An 18,917-nucleotide genomic window follows, 5' to 3' on the forward strand; every position below is an offset into this window, starting at 1 on the left:
TTCCTATTGATGAGGAGACGTGCTGATTAGTTTTTTGCCAAAGGCAAATCTATCCGTTTCGAAGATACCGGGCAAAAAGTGCCGAAAGTGGTAATTCAGTTTTTGAGAGAACGGAGCATTGGATTTCAATAATTCAAAAATTTTTACTTGTATTAACAAAATGAAGAATGATTTCGTTCGGCGATCTAATAAAAAAGTAATAAAATACGCTAGTTGGTGGTCAAAAATGTTGTTAGACATATGCACATCAAATTGTTAACATTTCTATGGGTTTCATACCATACCAATGTTTACCCGTCGACGCGGCGCTTACGCGCTTCGATATTTCTTTTCTAAAACAGCCACGCAGTACGATTGCTTTGGTAACACGCTCGGTTCTCTCAAAAACTTAATTATCATTTTTTGCGCCCTTTTGCCAAAAAACTACTTAGCACATCTTCTTATTATCAGCAATCGACTGGTTTTTAATTAATTCAAGTCGGTTGATGCGTGCTTTTGAAAAGGTGGACGAAATATTGTATCTATCCATACATATACATACAAACACACATACATCAATTTTTTCTTAGGTATGCCAAAATGTCCAAAAACCTCTGAAAACTTGGACGATTACTATAACTTACCCTACGAGAAGTTAATTATAATAAATGAACAACAATGAGTAGAATTTTCCCAGTGCTTTTCTTATTGCTTCTGCTATAGTATAGAAGAGTATATATGCATAAATAAGCTAATTTGAAAATTTTGAATTATGTTGCTATTACTTTTACTCTATCGGCTTTATCTAGTATCTGTAAATTTATGTTTATGGCACGTTTTGAATTAGTTTCGCCGTAATTTCTGTATAAAATTTAAAGATACGCCGATAGGTATGCAAACATATCGATACCAAATTTTATGCTATTTCCTTTTCTCTTTGAGGAATTTTATCTCTACCTGCAAAAATACGGCTTTAAAGGTAAAATTACATTCAGATTATTAATTTCAGAATGAGTTATCTTCTTTACACAAACAAAATTACTTATGGTATTTAGTATTTACACTGGCTTATCAGAGATGGTTCCGGCGGCCTACTAATAATTTTTAATCATGACTATATCCTGTCGTATAATATTTATAGATATAAATTTCTTAATTAAATTTATTTACTTTAACGTATTGTATGATGTATCTAAATTAATGCTATGTAGAAGTCATATATCTGTATACAATAATCAATGTAATAAAAGCGGTCCCCGAAGATTGAATATATGTAGAGAAAACAGAAGCAAATTTTTAATTATTTTCAGAATTTCTGAAATTTAGATAGCAATAATATATATATATATATAGATATATATATATATATATAATAGCCGTATGAGTGCTATATCTATAAATTATGCAATATGTAAATTTTTATTACAACTTGTAAATATATTTTTTCATTTTTTCACGATCGATTTTGATTCTGATGGAAGGGAGAGTATTCGAATGAATAAATAAAATTAGTTATTTAAGCTTCGATAATAAATTAGATTGTTGATATATGTTTGTATCTTATTTTTTCCGCAATACATGAAATTTGTCTTTCTAAATCATTACTGCAAACCAGTATTTTGGCGTTTCGCCTAAATCATATAACTGTCGCTTGGTATATGTAATAGGCTTTCGCCAAAGTGAAAATAGTTAACGGTTATCTACATTTTTCTGCATGGATATTTGTCGTCAAAGTTGTTTTGTGTACGACCAATTTCGTAGGATAAGACTACTTTATAATTGTTACTACTAGAGCTAAGTTTTTTCATGGACTTTCTTTTCAAAATGTACATTTTTCACTACAATCTATATGAAATTTACATACAATCATGAATTGACGAGAATGCTTTCGACCTGACTGGCTAAATAATAATTGAGTTTGGTATGGTCAACTTTATCGCAATGATGATTGTAAATTTTAATTTCAAAATGTGACTTATTTTTGTTTTAATGATTTTATTTATAAATATGGCCAAATTTTCATAACTAAACTTTATTATCACTGGCGTTAGAGTAACGAATGGAGATATTTTAATTAATATGTAATTAATTTTATTCAAAATATTTTCAAAGATCTACACTATTATCTAGATTTAATGCACCTTTCAATTTTATAAATTCTATCTCCGTTTTAAATTTACGCTCTATGGTTTATCAACAATATGATACATAGAGACTTAACCCTCCGTCGGTCGGCGTGGTCTGGCCAGACTTTTTTCGACTTCAATTAAAAAAAAAATACTTCTAGTAATCCTATCAACTTGAAATTTCTTGACTTTTCCTAAAATTTTATTAGCTGTCGATCAATGAAAAAATCAGGACGAAATAATGTACAGAAGGATAATTATAAGGATATTAACTTTTTTATACTTCGAACGGTCGGAGTGGTCTGTCTAGACCAGCCATACATTTTGTATGAAATATACGCTTTTTGATATATATAAACCAGTAATTTGTCTTTTTTCTGGTATTTTCTATTCAAACTGCATTTTATATATTCTTTGCTATGTGTTGTAACATGAATGTTAGTATTTTCACGACGAGAGTTCCTTGAAAACCTACCAAACTTATTGGTCATCGCAAACATTGAAAATCGGATGAGTATTGCGCACATTATCAACAATTTTTCTACCCGTACTGCGTTCGAAATTTTTTTTGGCAAACCTGTAGTGAAATTATATTTTCAACTTGAATTTTACAGCTCATTTCAAAGGCGACGCACCTCATTTTTCGTTTTCATTTGAATTTCACATTCATTTCGAAGGAGCCGAAGAAGAATAAATATAATTCATTGATATAAAATAAAAATAAAAATATAAAAAAATCAACGATTTTTTTATATTCTTAGATTTTTTTTATATAATATAATATAATATATATATTTTTTATTATAAGCAAGCTCAACACATGCAAAAGACAGTAAAAAAAGAAAAAATACAAATTATAAATATTTACTACTAATAATCGTTAATATATAAGAAACCAAAAACTCATTTATCCCATATAAATGCATGTAAAATGAATGGTGGTCCAACCAGACCACTCCGACAGTTCGAAGGTGAAAAAATCCGACCGACGGAGGGTTAAAAATGCCCACAGTGGCGGAGATTATTAAAAGCAGAAGCTCAATTTTTCAAGATAAATTGGACGGACGTGCAAATCCTGAAATACAATTAGTCCAGTCAGCCGAAGAACATATTTTTTTCTGTTATGCAGAGAAAATGTTCCACACAAGTTACTTATAGTTATTATTTATTATTATTATTTAATTATGATTTATTTATTTATTTAATACTTTCATTATTCTCCCTTTTTTCCCTTGTTATGATTTTCAATATCCACTACCAACTGATAGATTGTATTTATAATATGAATGTTGAATTATATGTACTCTCAATAATAAAAAAAAAGAGCGACAGAACTATTTAATTTTTTATTATTTTTCTCAATACTATAATTATATTGCGTCAATATTTAAATAATATTTACAATACTGCTTTGTTACAATTATGTAATTGTTGTAAAACCAACAAATCAAGAAGTCGATATTTTTTTGTTCTTCATTGTTTCAACAAATAACGATCGGCGTGGTGTTAGTCATCTGCTCTTTGTGCTGTTTATTTTTAGTACTATGCCTTAATTTATTTGCACCATTCCATGCTACTGTGGCGAGCTCGCTCCAAATACAGTAGCGGACGTCCAAAATTAAATGTCTAGTGCCTACGTTAGATTTTAATGTAGAGTAAATTATATGGAAACAATGAAAAGAAATTTTAAACATATTTTCAGTTAGCGATAAGCTATTTCAACAATATGTCGATGAAAAATTTCATCAACAATATATTAGTTCAAACTTGTAGAGAAGACTACGTAATTAATTTCGTTTGATTTAAAATTTCTTTGAGTTGTTGATAGCTTGTATTATATAACAATATGAAATAGTTCTGTCCCTTGTTTTTGCAATCCATGAAAATGAATTTATAGATATTTCTTTCAATTGTGCATTTTAAAAAGTTTATGGAAAACACTGTTAAAATTTCGCGTTGTATAAGTCCGAATGAGTTGCAACCAGGCGGCGTTAGGAAGATGAGATTAGTACTAAAAAAACGTTTTTATAATTGATGGACTCAGTTTTGTTCGAGCGCGCGTCAAAAATGGACGCAAGCAAAGAGAAAATACTCTATATTTTACACTTTTTGTTCGATAAAGGCAAAGCACAAGAAGGCTGAAAATGTGAATAAAGTTTATGGTCCTGATACTGTAACAGCCAATTATGCGCAAATATGGTTGTCGCAATTGTCGAAAATGTCGACAAAATCATGGAGTCCAACCATCATGTAAGTCGATTTCGATTGCCTAAGAGCTTAAGACTGTTTGGCACCATTTGAATAGCGCTAGAAACTAAATAAAACTCGATGTATGCATGCTACACGAAAATCTTCTGCACCGAATTTTCATCTGCAAATATCAAGAAAATCGCTTGATTTTTTGAAGCAGGAGGTGACTGGTGATGAAAAGTGAATCTTTTGCGGCAACGTGAAGCGAAAACTGTCGTGATCAAATCGCGGTGATTGGGCAGAAATGGTGGCCAAGCCAGGATTGGGGTTTGGTGGGTTTAGCAGGGACTTATATACTGTGAGATGATCTCCTATTGCAAAACTCTTAACTGGGGGGAACTGTATGGTCAACGATTGAACCGTCTAAAACTCTAAATGAATCAATTGCCCAGAAGCGGGCAAATTTGGCCAATAGGAGAGGTATTGTGTTCCATCAGGAAAACACCTGAAAACACACATCGATAGTGACTCGCCAAAAGAGCTGCGGGAACTTGATTGGAAGATTGTATGCATCTATTTTATTAGATTACCTGTCCATGGCTACCGTTTTGCTGATGAAAAATTCACTTCAAGGGAGAGGCTTGTAAAAATCTACAGTCTCAATTATTTGCCGAAAAAAACGAGGGTTTATATGAGAGGCACGTAATGATATGCGTTAAATTTATATGAGTTCAAAAAAAAGACAACAAGTTATCGAACAAAACGGTGTATATTTGATCTAAATCGGATCATTCTAACTATAGTAATTAAAGCCTTAATTTCATTCAAAATTAATGAATTTTTTTTTTTACTTCATCTAATGTTAAAATAAAATTAATTTAGGAATCTTTTGAACGGGCAATTATTAACGGGATGTTCTAATTACTACTATCCAAATTTATTTTTATCCTCAATATAAGAATTATTCAAAGATTTCTGCTGTTTCATTATTAAATTTAAATGAAAACAATAAAATCAAGTGATAATATTACCATTCCTATTACAAATTTAAACATCTAGTTCATAGTTTAAACTATCTGCTACTTTTTTCTTTACTTTTTCTACTCTTCTAATCACTTTCTCAAATTTTCTGCATTCAATTAACTAGATCAGTAATCTTTTATCGTGGTATATTTGAATGAAATCTTGATTGACATATGCATATTTATTGCATTCATGTGCAAGATATGTAATTCGACTCAAAACAGAAAATTATATAAATTTATATTACAATTCGTGCAATTTCTAAGCAGCCGAATTTTTATGTAACTTCGGAGACAATAGGAAAATTAAGGAAAAAATAATGAACTTGTCTGTTTTTGTATTAGTTATTTTTATATTTGTGTAGATATACATAATTCGATTTGCTAATATAATTTTTGACACGAAAGTTGGAGAAAGAATGTATGGGTTTATGAACGTAATTTTCGTCTGTACTCGACGTTTTTTTGAAAATGATTTTACCGATTACAAAAGTTTGTTGTAATCATTTGCTCAAACAGAGTCCCTTCATGATTCACAACCAATATTTTAATAAAAAACCATAAATAGATTGCGACAATGTATTCATTGAATTCACTTGGAAAATCATCTTAATTAATTTTTGATAAATGGTTTGAAGTGGATTCAATAATTTCATTTTTTCAATTGATTTGATCACAATTTTATTCATAAACTTTATTAATCTTCTTCTTGAATGGTATTTTCTGCAAACATCAGTTCAACCGGTTCTTTGTAGCATTTAGTGAATTTTGTTTTGTTCGATTCTGTAAAAAATATAAAGCTTTGAAAGAAAATTGCTGATGAAAACGCTAATGTCAATTTCTTAGTTTTAGTCAATAATTTTAAAATTATTATTCTCTATTAAATTAGAATTTTCTATCATTTAGTATAAATTACATATTTCAATTAGTTTATTGGTCTAATATTTGTATCAACAGGTCGTACAAGTTAGTTTAAAAAAATCGCAATGTCTTACTTTATTTGTGTTACAAAATTTTAAATGAGGGCCTTCGATTTAGAACCATCGCTTCTCATCTCAAATATGTCATTTCTAAATGCTATAAAAAATATAAATATTTGCTCATTTAGAAACATTTGCATATATATTTTTTTATATTATGACTGGAACTAATATTATAAATTGCATAATAGATAATAGCAAAAATGGAGGTGTTTGTATGCAGAGCTCTAAAGTATGGAGTTCGATTCGTATCTTTTATATTAAATGATTTTGATACAATGAAGCATTAACCTTTATATTGTTTTGATGCATTCGTTATGCAGATTAATTCATTTATTATATATATATATATATATATATATAGCCTTGTTATCATGTTTCATATTCTCCTTTGTGCTTGTAGTATTTGAGAGAAATGTCACCCACACAAAAAGTCCAAAACACATATGCGTCAACAAATTTACTGATTATACATTATCAGTATTGTCGATTCGGGTTAATGACACGTCAATTTGTAATTATTTTAAGCATTTAGTTTATAACTTCCAGCAGAAGTTATCCAGTCGACCATATATTTGGTATGATAAGTGTTTACCAGAAATCAAAAGTCCTGGAAAAACGAACTTATTTACGAAGGAATCACTAATGCTATTCACGGCATGATCATTAAACGCACTTCAAAACACGTCGGGCATTTCTCTGGTATGCACAAAGTAATTTGTAATGCGTAGCTGCTTGGAAATTGGTACACTTTCATTATTCTACGGTGCCCGCATTTGATAAGTTGGTCGCTGTAATATCTTGTTCTTGTTGCTGATAACAGTCTGTCCTTTTATTTCATTTCAAAGAAAATCCCATGCAATTTTTATGTCATATTCTATTCAACGTTCTACATTAAAATATCGTGCTACATACTTTGTACACATTTTTGCTCGTGACTTGGCTCATTGTCAGTTACTAAAGGTTAAAACGCATTTTATATCCATTAGCATACTATAAGCACGATAAGAATTCTATGATTGTAGTTTTGTTGGCCCTTGTCGGTCCATTTGTATACTATTTTTTACGAATATTCGCGTATTTTATAAAATATGTTACCAGTTTGGCATGCATGTAGGTAAGATATTTTGTTGTTTGGGTGTACATGGCCTTACACGTAAAAACGCAAAAAATATCTACCTTTTTATTTGTCAGCAACTAAGCATCATTTATGGTTTTTTCACTCGAATATTTCTAAAATTATCTTCTTATCAATAAAATTAGTATTAGTACTTTACCACTTCACAATCCTGAGTAAATGTGTCTACTTATGAATGATTGAAATTAACACACTTTAATACATTTTTTTCTCAAAGATAGGTCGACAGTTTTAAAATTTTTAAAATAATGGTTCAACAAAAGTCTTAATGCTTGTTTTACTTTTGACTGTGGTTCTAGAAATGATCTTTTCGGTTTCGGTTCCAAATTTTAAATGATATTTACAATAACCGAAAAGTAGTTATAATTTCATCAATGCTCTTAGTTGCACTTAAAAGCTAATAAGTTCCAAAGTGAGATATTTTTCATTCTAATTTTTTTCAGGATAGTTAATCACCCCATTTCGGCTTGAGGTTAAGGTCTGGGGCACTCAGACTATTGAAAATAGTTTTCTTAGCTTTTCTAACAAATCAAACAAAGCGTGTATCAATTCATTGCTCCGTCGAAGCAGAGTAAATATTGAACATTTAAAATCAATATCACGAGATCACAGTCGGTCAAGCAAAGTGAACTATAGAGGAATATGATCATGTTTTACTGCTTTTAATTCTATATTTAAAGCAACGATTCATTGAACTGCATACCTGCGCAAACAGTCATTAAACTCTTATAAATAGCCTTTTGCTTTCAAATTACGAAAATCAGAAGAAAGGTAGAACCATAATTTAGTTTATTTTATATCGAACTAGTATCAAATAATTTTTTACTATTATTTAAAAAATCTTATAATAGTTGAGGTTTCGTAGAAGGTTGAAAAGAAAAGCGCCACTGGATTTAAGCAATCAAATCTCCTGAGAAAAAATGGAAATAACTTAATCATTATTTATAAGAAATTATTTAATAAGTAAATATTGTAAATTTTATATCGAAAAAACAACTACTGAGTTGTTTTTTCCAACAAGTCAAAGTAGTATACAATGTACCTTTTCGGCGGACTATTGTAAATCCATTAAATTTACTGAATGTCCTATACTGGACAGTTGTAAATAAAAGAGTTAATAAAAAAAAAAAAAAAGTTGAGGTTTGGACTGTAATATATGTCTGGGCTCTAATTTAATATTTTAACAATTCTATAACAGTTGTTATTGGGCTGTAATATAACTTAACTAATTGCGATATAATACGAAAAGAGTTCGTAGTGCTTTTATATTTTTTCTTAAAAAAAATAAGAGCCGTTGTGTTGATACGCCGTTTTTTACGTCTGTAAGAATATTGTTCATGAAGATGCCAATGCTCAAGGACAAATAAACAGTGAAGCAACGTGCAAAATATCGCTTGTCCGTGTTACGTTGATTTTATACTTACAGATCACTATATATAACATAGGTACATTTTAACAACTACTGCCAACTTCAAAGTACTTATATACAATTTTGTATTGTCAAATATAAAAACAATCTTGAAAATTTTATCTTAATTTTTCAACACAACATAAATGTCTTTTCTTCTCGGTGTTGAAAATTAACTGTAAATCTATTTGAATATTATATTCACTTAAGTATAGCTGTAACTACCAGCATTTGAATATTTTAATAATTCAAATATTTTACCCACATTTTTTGCCCACGTTTTCGGGAGCATGGATCAACCGATTTGAAATACTCAAAAAGCAATCGATTCCCGTTGATAGAGAGACGTGCTGATTAGTTTTTGGAAAATTTCGGTCCAGCCGTTTCAGAAAATGGAAATTGGGTTTTTGAGAGAACAGAGCATCCGATTTGAATGATTCACAAATCATCCAATTTGTTATGAAGAGAAGGCGTGGTTATTAGTTTTTGGCAAAGACCAGCCATTTCAGAGATAAAGAGCTAAAAGTGTAAAAAATGGTAGTTTTTGAGAGAACAAAGCTTCCTTTTCGAATTATTCAAAAAAGTTTTGCTTGTGAAGAAACGGTTAGTTCAGGAATTAAGTTTTGTTCATTTACTATTCATGTAAACATATATAAGCGTCGTCGTCTAATTTATCAGCTCTTATATTTTGTCATTCGAATAAGAATAATGAAATTTACAGTATTTATAATAATCTATTTAAAATAATTTAATATTCGAATGCTTTACTACGGTACGGGATGTTCCAGATAATTTGCCTTGGCAAAATAATTTACTCTATAATCTATTCGTATAGCATATTTCAAAGGTGAAATAATCATTTTGAACATTTATTTCTATACACTCTAGCTGAACAAAATTTATAGATCAAATTATATTTTTGTTTATCGATGTATGTGATTGAATAATAAAATTATTTTGATTGCAGGATCAGTACGACAATCTATCGGCACACACGCTCAAGGGCATCGACTTTCTGGAACGTTATGGACACTTCTTGCGGGACAGATGTGCCATCGAGAACGAATACGCTGGAAAACTAAGGTTAGTTCATCGGTTTTTTAATTTTCCGAAGGAGAATTTTAAATTTTCGTCAGGAAATTTGATTTGCTAATTTTGTATTTTTGTCAGCTCAAGTTGACAGAAATGTTTTTCCAGTTTTGACAATAAAATTGGAAAAAGTATCTTTGCATATGTGAGTAGGTGTGATGGTCAAAGCCAAAATTTGACGTTTCCTCAACATGTATTTTCCATAAACGGCTAAACCGATTTTGAAACTCGTGTTCCATAAGGACACACTTTAATATATAAGTTGATTGGCCGAACAATTTTTTTAAATTTTTTTAGAAAGCTGTAAAATAAATTGTAACTAGTTGGTTTGGTATTTAGCCTTGAGGCAAGTTACATGAACTTCCCGATATGAGAAAATAATCGACTTAATCAATAAAAACTAAATTAATTTATGAGTGATTAAAATTATTCCGAGTGGATTTATTACACATAATTAAAAACAAACAAACAGATTAACTCGGAGTATTTTCTAAAAGTAAATTTTTAGAAATTTATATATATATTTATATTTTCCCAACTAATATCTTTCGAACAGTTTTTGATTTTTTAAAATCGGTTCGGTAGGATGAGCGTAAATGTGGACGAAAGTTTAACATTTTTTTTCAACAGTTAATTGCAAGAAAACGGCTCGGTAGATTTTCACCTAAAACTAATCAGCACCATTCCCAACTAATATCTTTCGAACAGTTTTTGATTTTTTAAAATCGGTTCGGTAGGATGGGCGTAAATGTGGACGAAAATTTAACACTTTTTTTCAACAGTTAATTGCAAGAAAACGGCTCGGTAGATTTTCACCTAAAACTAATCAGCACCATTCCCAACTAATATCTTTCGAACAGTTTTTTGATTTTTTAAAATCGGTTCGGTAGGATGGGCGTAAATGGTGGACGAAATGTTAAAACACTTTTTTCCAAATTACAAAGAAACGGTTCGGCCGATCGTCGCACAAAACTGAGAAACGATAATCCTCATCGAGATACATCAAATGCTTTTTAAATATCTGAAATCGGTTCAGGCGTTTTTGAGAAAACGTCGATGAAAATTCTAATTTTGACAAATGCCAAAAAGACCATACTAATTTTTGCAAACTTTGACGAATTTTTAAAGCTAAACGAGTTGTCGTAGAGCCGTAATATTTTAGTATGATCTAGAAGACTATGGTATCTACCGTCAAAAAAATAATCATAAAAATCGTCGATTTTTTTTTTTTTTAAACTTTATTATAAGAAAACGGCCCGGCCGATCTCTACCAAAAACTAATCAGCACGATTCCCAACTAATATCTATCGAATGGTTTTTGAATTTTCGAAATCGATTCAGAATTGCGGGCTAAAACGTGGACGAAAAATTTTTCATTTTTCTGCAATTTACAAAGAAACGGCCCGGCTTGTCGCCGCACAAAACTCAGAAACGATAGTCCTCTTCGAGATACATCGAATGGCTTTTAAATTTTTGAAATCGGTCCATCCGTTTTGGAGAAAACAAAAATCGATACGGTTCAAAAACACACACACACAACACACACATACACACACACACCACACACATACTTTTTTCAAATTTGGTCTCATTCGATTCAGAATGGCTTGAAACGTCGAGAAAACATAAAATTAGCGAATCGGATTTTTTGATGAAAACATAAACTTCTCCTTCGGGAAGTTAATAACTGTAAACTAGCTGTAAGTGGAATTCTGTCTTAAGGCAATTAAGGCATCGTGCCTTGAGGCAAATTGCTGGAACTTCCCGTACCAAAATTATTATTTTTTTTAAAAACGATTAACATTTTTGAAAAAATTTTACTTCAAAAAAATAAGATTTTTAGAAATTTAAATTGGACAAAAAATTACTTTTTTTGAAAATAAAATTTTTTTTAAAAAAAAAATTTTTAAACAATTTTTTTATAAAAATTTTTTTTGGAAAAAATGTTATCTTCATTTTGATATATTTGGAAGGATCTGAACTTTTTTTCAAAGCAATCGTACTGCTTTAACTGCATAGAGACAAAATATAAAGCGCGTAAGCGCCGCGTCGCTGTCTAACAGAAAAACAATGGTACGGAACCCATAGGAATGTAAACAAAACTTATACTTATTGTAAAAATCTCAATAAAATATCTGATAATTTGATATGCATATGTCTAATGTCTAATGATTATTGTTGACCGCCAAATGTTATTTTTTTTTAGTTTTTTTTACTAGACTCCCGAAACCGCTAGTCCTATCTTCATGAAAATTTGATCAAATCTTCATCTTGTTAATACAAGTAAAATGTTTTTTGAACTATACAAATCGAATGCTCCGTTCTCTTAAAAACTAAGTTACCGTTTTTGGCCCTTTTTGCCCCATATCTTCGGAACGGCTAGAATGTTTTTTGAATTATTCAAATTGCTTTATCCGTGTTCCCGAAATCGTCGACGAAAATTTGTATCCGAACACACACACATGCACGCACACACACATACACACACACATACACACACACATACATCAATTTTCTCCAAGGTATGCCAACATATTCCGAAACCTCTGAAACGTGAAGATATATAAAAATTTTCATTTTCGATTTTTTTGCGATTACTTACCCTATGGAAAGTTAATTATAAATAAATCAATTTATGATCTCCAGAACATTAACAATCGTCATTCCATTTCGAATCAAATTCCAAAAAAAAAAATAGTTGCCAAATTTACACAAAATTGAAAAAGTGCTCTCGCATAGTCACAGTCTGAACGCATTTGCAAATAATTCTGTGCGACATTTTCACTTATACTGTGCTCAGTTTGGCGGCATTTTCACATTTTTCAATAATTTTCACAAAATTGGAAAAGTGCTCCAGTACACAAACAGTCTAAACGCACTTGCGTAAACATTTCTACCAGAGTGGCGCTTAGACTGTGCTTAGCTTGGGTGATTTTTTGAATTTTTAGTCCAAAATTACAAAAAAAAATTTTTGAAAAAAAATTAGAAACAAAAAATTTTTTTTTCCAAAATCAATTGTTTTGTTGAAAAAAGCAGAAAGTTTTTTGAATCATTTAAATCGGACGCTTAGTTCTCTCAAAAACAGCCATTTTTTTTTAAATTTAGCTCTGTAACTCCGAAACCTCTGGGCCTACCTTTGCCAAAAACTAATCAGCTCATCTCCCTATCAATAGGAATCGAATGTTTTTTAAACCATTCAAATCGGTTGATCCGTTCTCTCAAAAATTCGCTTTCTATTTTTTGCACTCTTTGCTCCATATCTCCGTAACGGCTAGACCTGCCTTTGCCAAAAACTAATCAGCACATCTCCCTATCAATAGGAATCGAATGTTTTTTAAACCATTCAAATCGGTTGATCCGTGCGCCCGAAAACGTGGACGAAAAAACGCGGACATACAAAAACACACACACACACACACACACACACACACATCTATTTTTTCTGAGGTATGCCAAAATGTTCAGAAACCTTCAAAACGTCGAGAAATGTAAAAATTTTTGATTTCGATTTTTGGACGATTACTATAACTTACCCTACGGGAAGTTAATTATAATGTAATAATTCAATATCCGTTTGAAAAACTGATCAAAATTAGTTGGGAGGAATCATGCTACTTAGTTTTTAGTGAAAAATTGACTGGACTGTTTTTTCGCTATTAATTGTTGAACTCGTTTTTGCGATTTTGATTATGAGTTTATGATCTTTACAAATTGTCTAAAATATTATAGGTCTACTAGGAATGGCTTAATTGTGAACATTCAAGTTCGGGATAATGGGACATTCCAATATTCATTGTCGTCACAATTTGAAATGGAGTTAAATTTCGTAAAGACTATGTCAATTATTAACCCATATTGTTGAGGCAAGTTTTTACAACTTGCTTTAAGTCAAAATCCAACAGTTTATTCTTTTCATCCACTACGCATTTTTTATATAAAATTTGATGAGTTTAAGTTATAAATCTGTAATCAAATTTTTTGAAACAAATTTCTATATGTTAAGATCGGCATAAATAGATAAAAATTTGGACTAATAATTATGTCATATCGTTCAATAAATATTCAGTTTATATATATAGATATTGGTAAAAATTTCAAACTTTGTAACAAAGATTATGCATATTGTTACAATCTCTATAAAAAATATCTATTTAACCACCCGCGTTTTGTATTATAATACATTATGTATTTTAGAAGCGCTGGGTCTGCCTTTACTAAAAACTTGTCGATTATTCTCACTGTCAACGCTAATCGAATATTTTTGAATCATTAAAATAAATTGATTCGCTTTCTCCAAAAAGCGAATGACCATTTTTTGCACTTCCTGAGAATTATAACATCCGACCGCAAGTAAGCATCTTTTTTCCAAAGATGTAATGGGTTCAAACATAAAAGGACAATACATTCATTAATTTTTATCATGTATGCAAATTAATTTGAACTTAAGCTTTTCATATTTATTAAACATTAATAAAAAGACATTTTATTAAATAAAAAAAAATGAAGCAAGAAGCGCAATGTGGAATTTTTATTGCATATCTTTACTATACGAATTTTAATCAATAATGAATAAATCTAGTTTAGCAAGTGTATTAGAGCAATAAATAAGTTAAATATTTTATTTTATATATATGCTGCCAAAAGTTACTACTCGCGCATTTAAAAAATAAAACTAGTGATGTGTATGGCATTGTGCCTTAAGGCAAATTGCTGGAACTTCCCGTACCGTGACGAAATACCCGAGGAATATTAAATGTTTTCAAATAGATTATTATAAATAAATACTGTAACATCGTCTAATATTTATAAGAATTATATAAACTAAATTGCAAAGTTGAAAATATTTGTTTAAAGTATATTAGAACTTAAGTCAGAATTACAATTAAAATCTGAATTATTTTTGATATACAAAAAAAATTGAAAAAAAATAATTAATTTTTTTTCCGAAAGCCATTGTTTCGTCAACACAAGCGGAAAGTTTTTTGAATCATTCAAATCGGGTGCTTAGTTCTCTCAAAAACTGCCATTTTTTGTACGTTTAGCTTCGTATCTTTGAAACGGCTGGGCCCGCCTTTGCCTAAAACTTATCACCACTTCTAAACCACTATAAAACACACACACACACACCCACATACACACACATCAATTTTTTCTGAGGTATGTCTAAATGTTCAAAAACCTTCAAAACGTGAAGTTATGGCAACATTTTCATTTTCGATTTTCGGCCCGTTACTATAGGGGGGCGGGGGGTTATTGATTCCTTATTTTGGGTGACATTTTGGTGACAGCTTCGCTTACTTTTGCTGACATAGGGGGAAGGGGGGGGGTAAATAATTGTACTTAAGTTTGCTTATGTAATACTTGAACGATCCCTAACTACCCTACGGGAAGTTAATAAAAATGCTATTACGTATTTTTCTGCTCTATTTCAAAGTTAGAATGATAATCCAATAACATATTGTTTAATAATTTATGATAATAATATAACCCAAAATAATTTTTGGTGGTAGCATGAAAAAATTGCTTTTACCCCACATTTTTAGTTTGGATTTCCAATCAATTAGCTCTTGAAGTAAGAAAGTTGACATTTTGTTCACAATACAATAGCACCCCGTATTTTATTCTTAACATGAAACGTTAAGATGTGGAATGAATATAATCGTTTATAACACCGGTAGTATGAAATATTTATCGTCGATACATACATTTGCCGGTATCTGTAACGCATAATACTAGTACTGTTACTTTCACCTTTCGAAGTGCATTCAATATCGCGTTGTAATAAAATTCACTCTGCCGTAATCTGGAATGTTTGCGGTAGAATGACGTGTTCGAAGTGCGCGTGCTATTCGGCACCCCTCACAGGGTGAACCGCTGACTTTTTCCCCAATTCTTTAATTCAGCATCATATTGGATGCGTCATATGTGTTTTAGTTGATTGCTGCGAGTCCAATTGCTTTCCACTTTTGTATCCAGGGCGGGCGTCAAAAAATATTCAATGAAAGAATTCGAATTTGTGTTCTTATGATTATGATTTTAAATGAAAATGTGCAATAATTTTGACCCTTTACTCATTGTTTTAAACATATGAATTAGAAGTTTGGATTTCGGTGTGATTAAATGATAAAGAATTTAAAGGGTCCGATTTAAATAGAATTTTATATTTTAGTTGCGGCGCATATTTTTGAATATGTGTTACATATTCGAATATCTTATTTTCGTTATAGTAACATAGTATTTATCTTATATTCGATAAAAAAGTATTATTTTTTTATAATCTATAATCGATTGCCAAATACATGGTATCACATTTTAGGAAATTAATATTTAACTCTCGCAGGGTAAATTATATTATAGTAATCGCAAATAAATCGTAATTGAAAATATTTGCATATGTTTATGCTTTAAAGATATCTGAACATTTTAGAATATCTTAAAAAAAAAATAGATTGGTGTGCGTGTCTGTTCGTATACAATTTTTTATCCACCATCTTGAGATCACGCGTCAACCGATTTGAATGATTCAAACAACATTCGTATTTTTCTTCATGGGGGATGATTCAAAAACATTTTATTTTAATGATTAAATTTTGAATTGAAGGCAGGTTCAGCGGTTTCGGAGATCCAGAAAGAAAAACAGAAATAGAGATTTCAATATTAAGTATAATATTTTCTTTATTTTTGTTGGTTCCGTATAATGTTTAAAGTTGCTCACAAAGTTCAAACAAATGTCCTCAACATTTTTGTATGAATCAACCGGCATAAATGGGTTTCAAAATTTTCAACGAATTTCAATATATTCAAAAAAAAATTTAAAAGAAATTAAAAAGATGCAATTTTTTCCAAAAATTCGATTTTTTCAAAAATTTCAAATTTTTCAAAAATCTGTTATTTTCAAAATTTTAAATTTTTAAAAAATTTGAAATTACCATACGAGAAGTTCCAGCAGTTTTTTCCACTAGCTAATGGAAAAATTTATCTAACAAAAATTATATGCATCAAATAATACTTGTGAATATATTTGATCATATAAAAAAGTTTCAGTAATGAGTTCAATTGTACTTACCTAGTGCCTAAATCTTGAATAGTAGAATAATAAAAAAAGTAATATAAAATGTACAAAAAAATTAAATAAGAATAAATACTTGTTTCATACAAATAACACATTTATTTTGAATAGTTTACATATTTAGTTTACTCTTATCCCTATAATTAGCTTAAGAGTGAAAAAAATATAGACCTTTTTTATAAGATTAATAAAAACATTAGTTGATTTATTTTAGTGCTTAGACAATATTAGATTTCAAAACGTTTCATTTTGAATTCTTCTGTGTTCGATTTGAGTAAAGTAAATTCAACTAAATAAGAGAATATCAATATGATTATATCCATATTTATGCTTGTTTATCTATGATTATGTCAACAAGAGGGTAAAAATATATCGATCTTATATATGCATTATGCATTATATAATTATTATATAATGCAATATTTAATTATAGTTAAAAATTTTTATGTATGGTTATACAAGAAATTAAATAGTCGTGTTTTGAATACATATAAAAGTTTCTTGCAAACTATAATTAAAATTCTAAATGATATTATATAAGCTCAATTTTAAATTGGAATTAGGATAATCTAGATCAGAAACGAAATATGTATTTTAAAATTTTTCTTTCGTTCATGTATTCTTAAATTTTTCGTGTAGTTTATGCTTATTTATTTAATATTTATATTTTTCAGGAGGTTGGTGAAAAATTACCAGCCCAAAAAGAAAGATGATGAAGACTATAAGTACGTATTTTTTTAAATTACTTATGTATTGATAAATTGAATTTATTAATCCTTTTATTAAATTCAATCGTCGTCTAATAATAATCGTATGTTGCACAAAATTTCTGTTTTAAGTTTTAGCTCATGGCGGGCATTTAAATTGATGCTGAATGAAGTTAGCGATCTTGCAGGACAGAGGGAGGTTGTTGCTGAGAATCTTATGTCACAAGTCGTTCATGAAATTACACTAATTACAAAGGAATTACGAGAAGACAGAAAAGTAAGCAATTATATCTATCGTCAATAACCATTTGACCCTATTTATATATATATATATATATATATATATATATATATTTATATATATATATTGTCCAGCTTTTAGGTTAATTAAGAGTAACAAAATACACAACGTGAAATAGACACAATAAAGGCATTAGTAGTTACAAAATTTTACTATGAAGAAAATTTCATGCAATGCTTGTTGAAAAAGATTTATAGATCAGAATTATATAAAAAGTAGTCTACTCAGTAATTTTGATTAAAAAGAACTGATTTTTATTAATTGAATAAAATTTAAACTTAAAAAGTATTTGCTATGAATACTTTTTATTTTTAATGAAATTAAAACTGCCTTTTTGGCTTATTGAAATTAATTTGGAAAATATATATAAATTAAACTAAACATCTATCGCATTAAGTATATCATTTTTTTTTATTCTAGAGGCATTTATTAGATGGTCAAAAGATGACCCAAACATTATTAACACAATTATCAGCACTAGACAGAGCACGAAAAGGTTATGAAAAATCTTTCAGGTAAAATGTATTTAATGGTGCCTTTAAGTTGAGTAACAATATTAACTTTTAACTTTTCACCATAGAGAATCAGAACGAGCATTGGAAAACTTCCAAAAAGCAGATGCTGATTATAATCTCAGTCGAGCCGAGGTAGAAAAGCAAAAAAACAATATGACCACAAAAGCACATCAGTGCGAAGATTCAAAAACAGAATACGCTAATCAGCTACAAAAAACAAACGAATTGCAGAGGACACATTTCACCACGTCGCTTCCTGAAGTTTTCAATAGGTTAGAATAAATATTATTTATTTTTATCAAAGGTCTACCCCTAACATTTTTTTTTAAATTTAGAGACCAATTTTCTTTATTTTAATTTTCTGTAATTTGAAAGTGAAAAAATCATAGAACT

The 18,917-nt window shown here is 29.7% G+C and overlaps 2 protein-coding genes across 5 annotated transcripts in view; both read left to right on the forward strand.

The window, feature by feature from the left end:
• LOC113371478 (protein ECT2-like) overlaps positions 1 to 18,917 on the forward strand; it is a 365,352-nt gene that overhangs the window by 116,335 nt on the left and 230,100 nt on the right. The gene's annotated exons all lie outside the window — the stretch shown is intronic.
• Positions 1 to 18,917, forward strand: part of LOC113371479 (formin-binding protein 1-like) — an 80,124-nt gene that overhangs the window by 46,970 nt on the left and 14,237 nt on the right. For 3 of the 4 annotated variants that reach the window (XM_026612102.1, XM_026612106.1, XM_026612105.1), the window contains exons 4-6: positions 17,841 to 17,985; positions 18,430 to 18,524; positions 18,590 to 18,796. In XM_026612102.1, coding sequence (XP_026467887.1) covers positions 17,841 to 17,985; positions 18,430 to 18,524; positions 18,590 to 18,796 — 447 coding nt within the window. The remainder of the gene's footprint in view (positions 1 to 17,840; positions 17,986 to 18,429; positions 18,525 to 18,589; positions 18,797 to 18,917) is intronic. The other variant, XM_026612104.1, reaches the window with a different exon arrangement.

Source organism: Ctenocephalides felis, unplaced genomic scaffold (assembly GCF_003426905.1).
Source record: "Ctenocephalides felis isolate EL2017-DRISC unplaced genomic scaffold, ASM342690v1 CF-g0.4_SCAFFOLD_01492, whole genome shotgun sequence".
Taxonomy (NCBI): domain Eukaryota; kingdom Metazoa; phylum Arthropoda; class Insecta; order Siphonaptera; family Pulicidae; genus Ctenocephalides; species Ctenocephalides felis.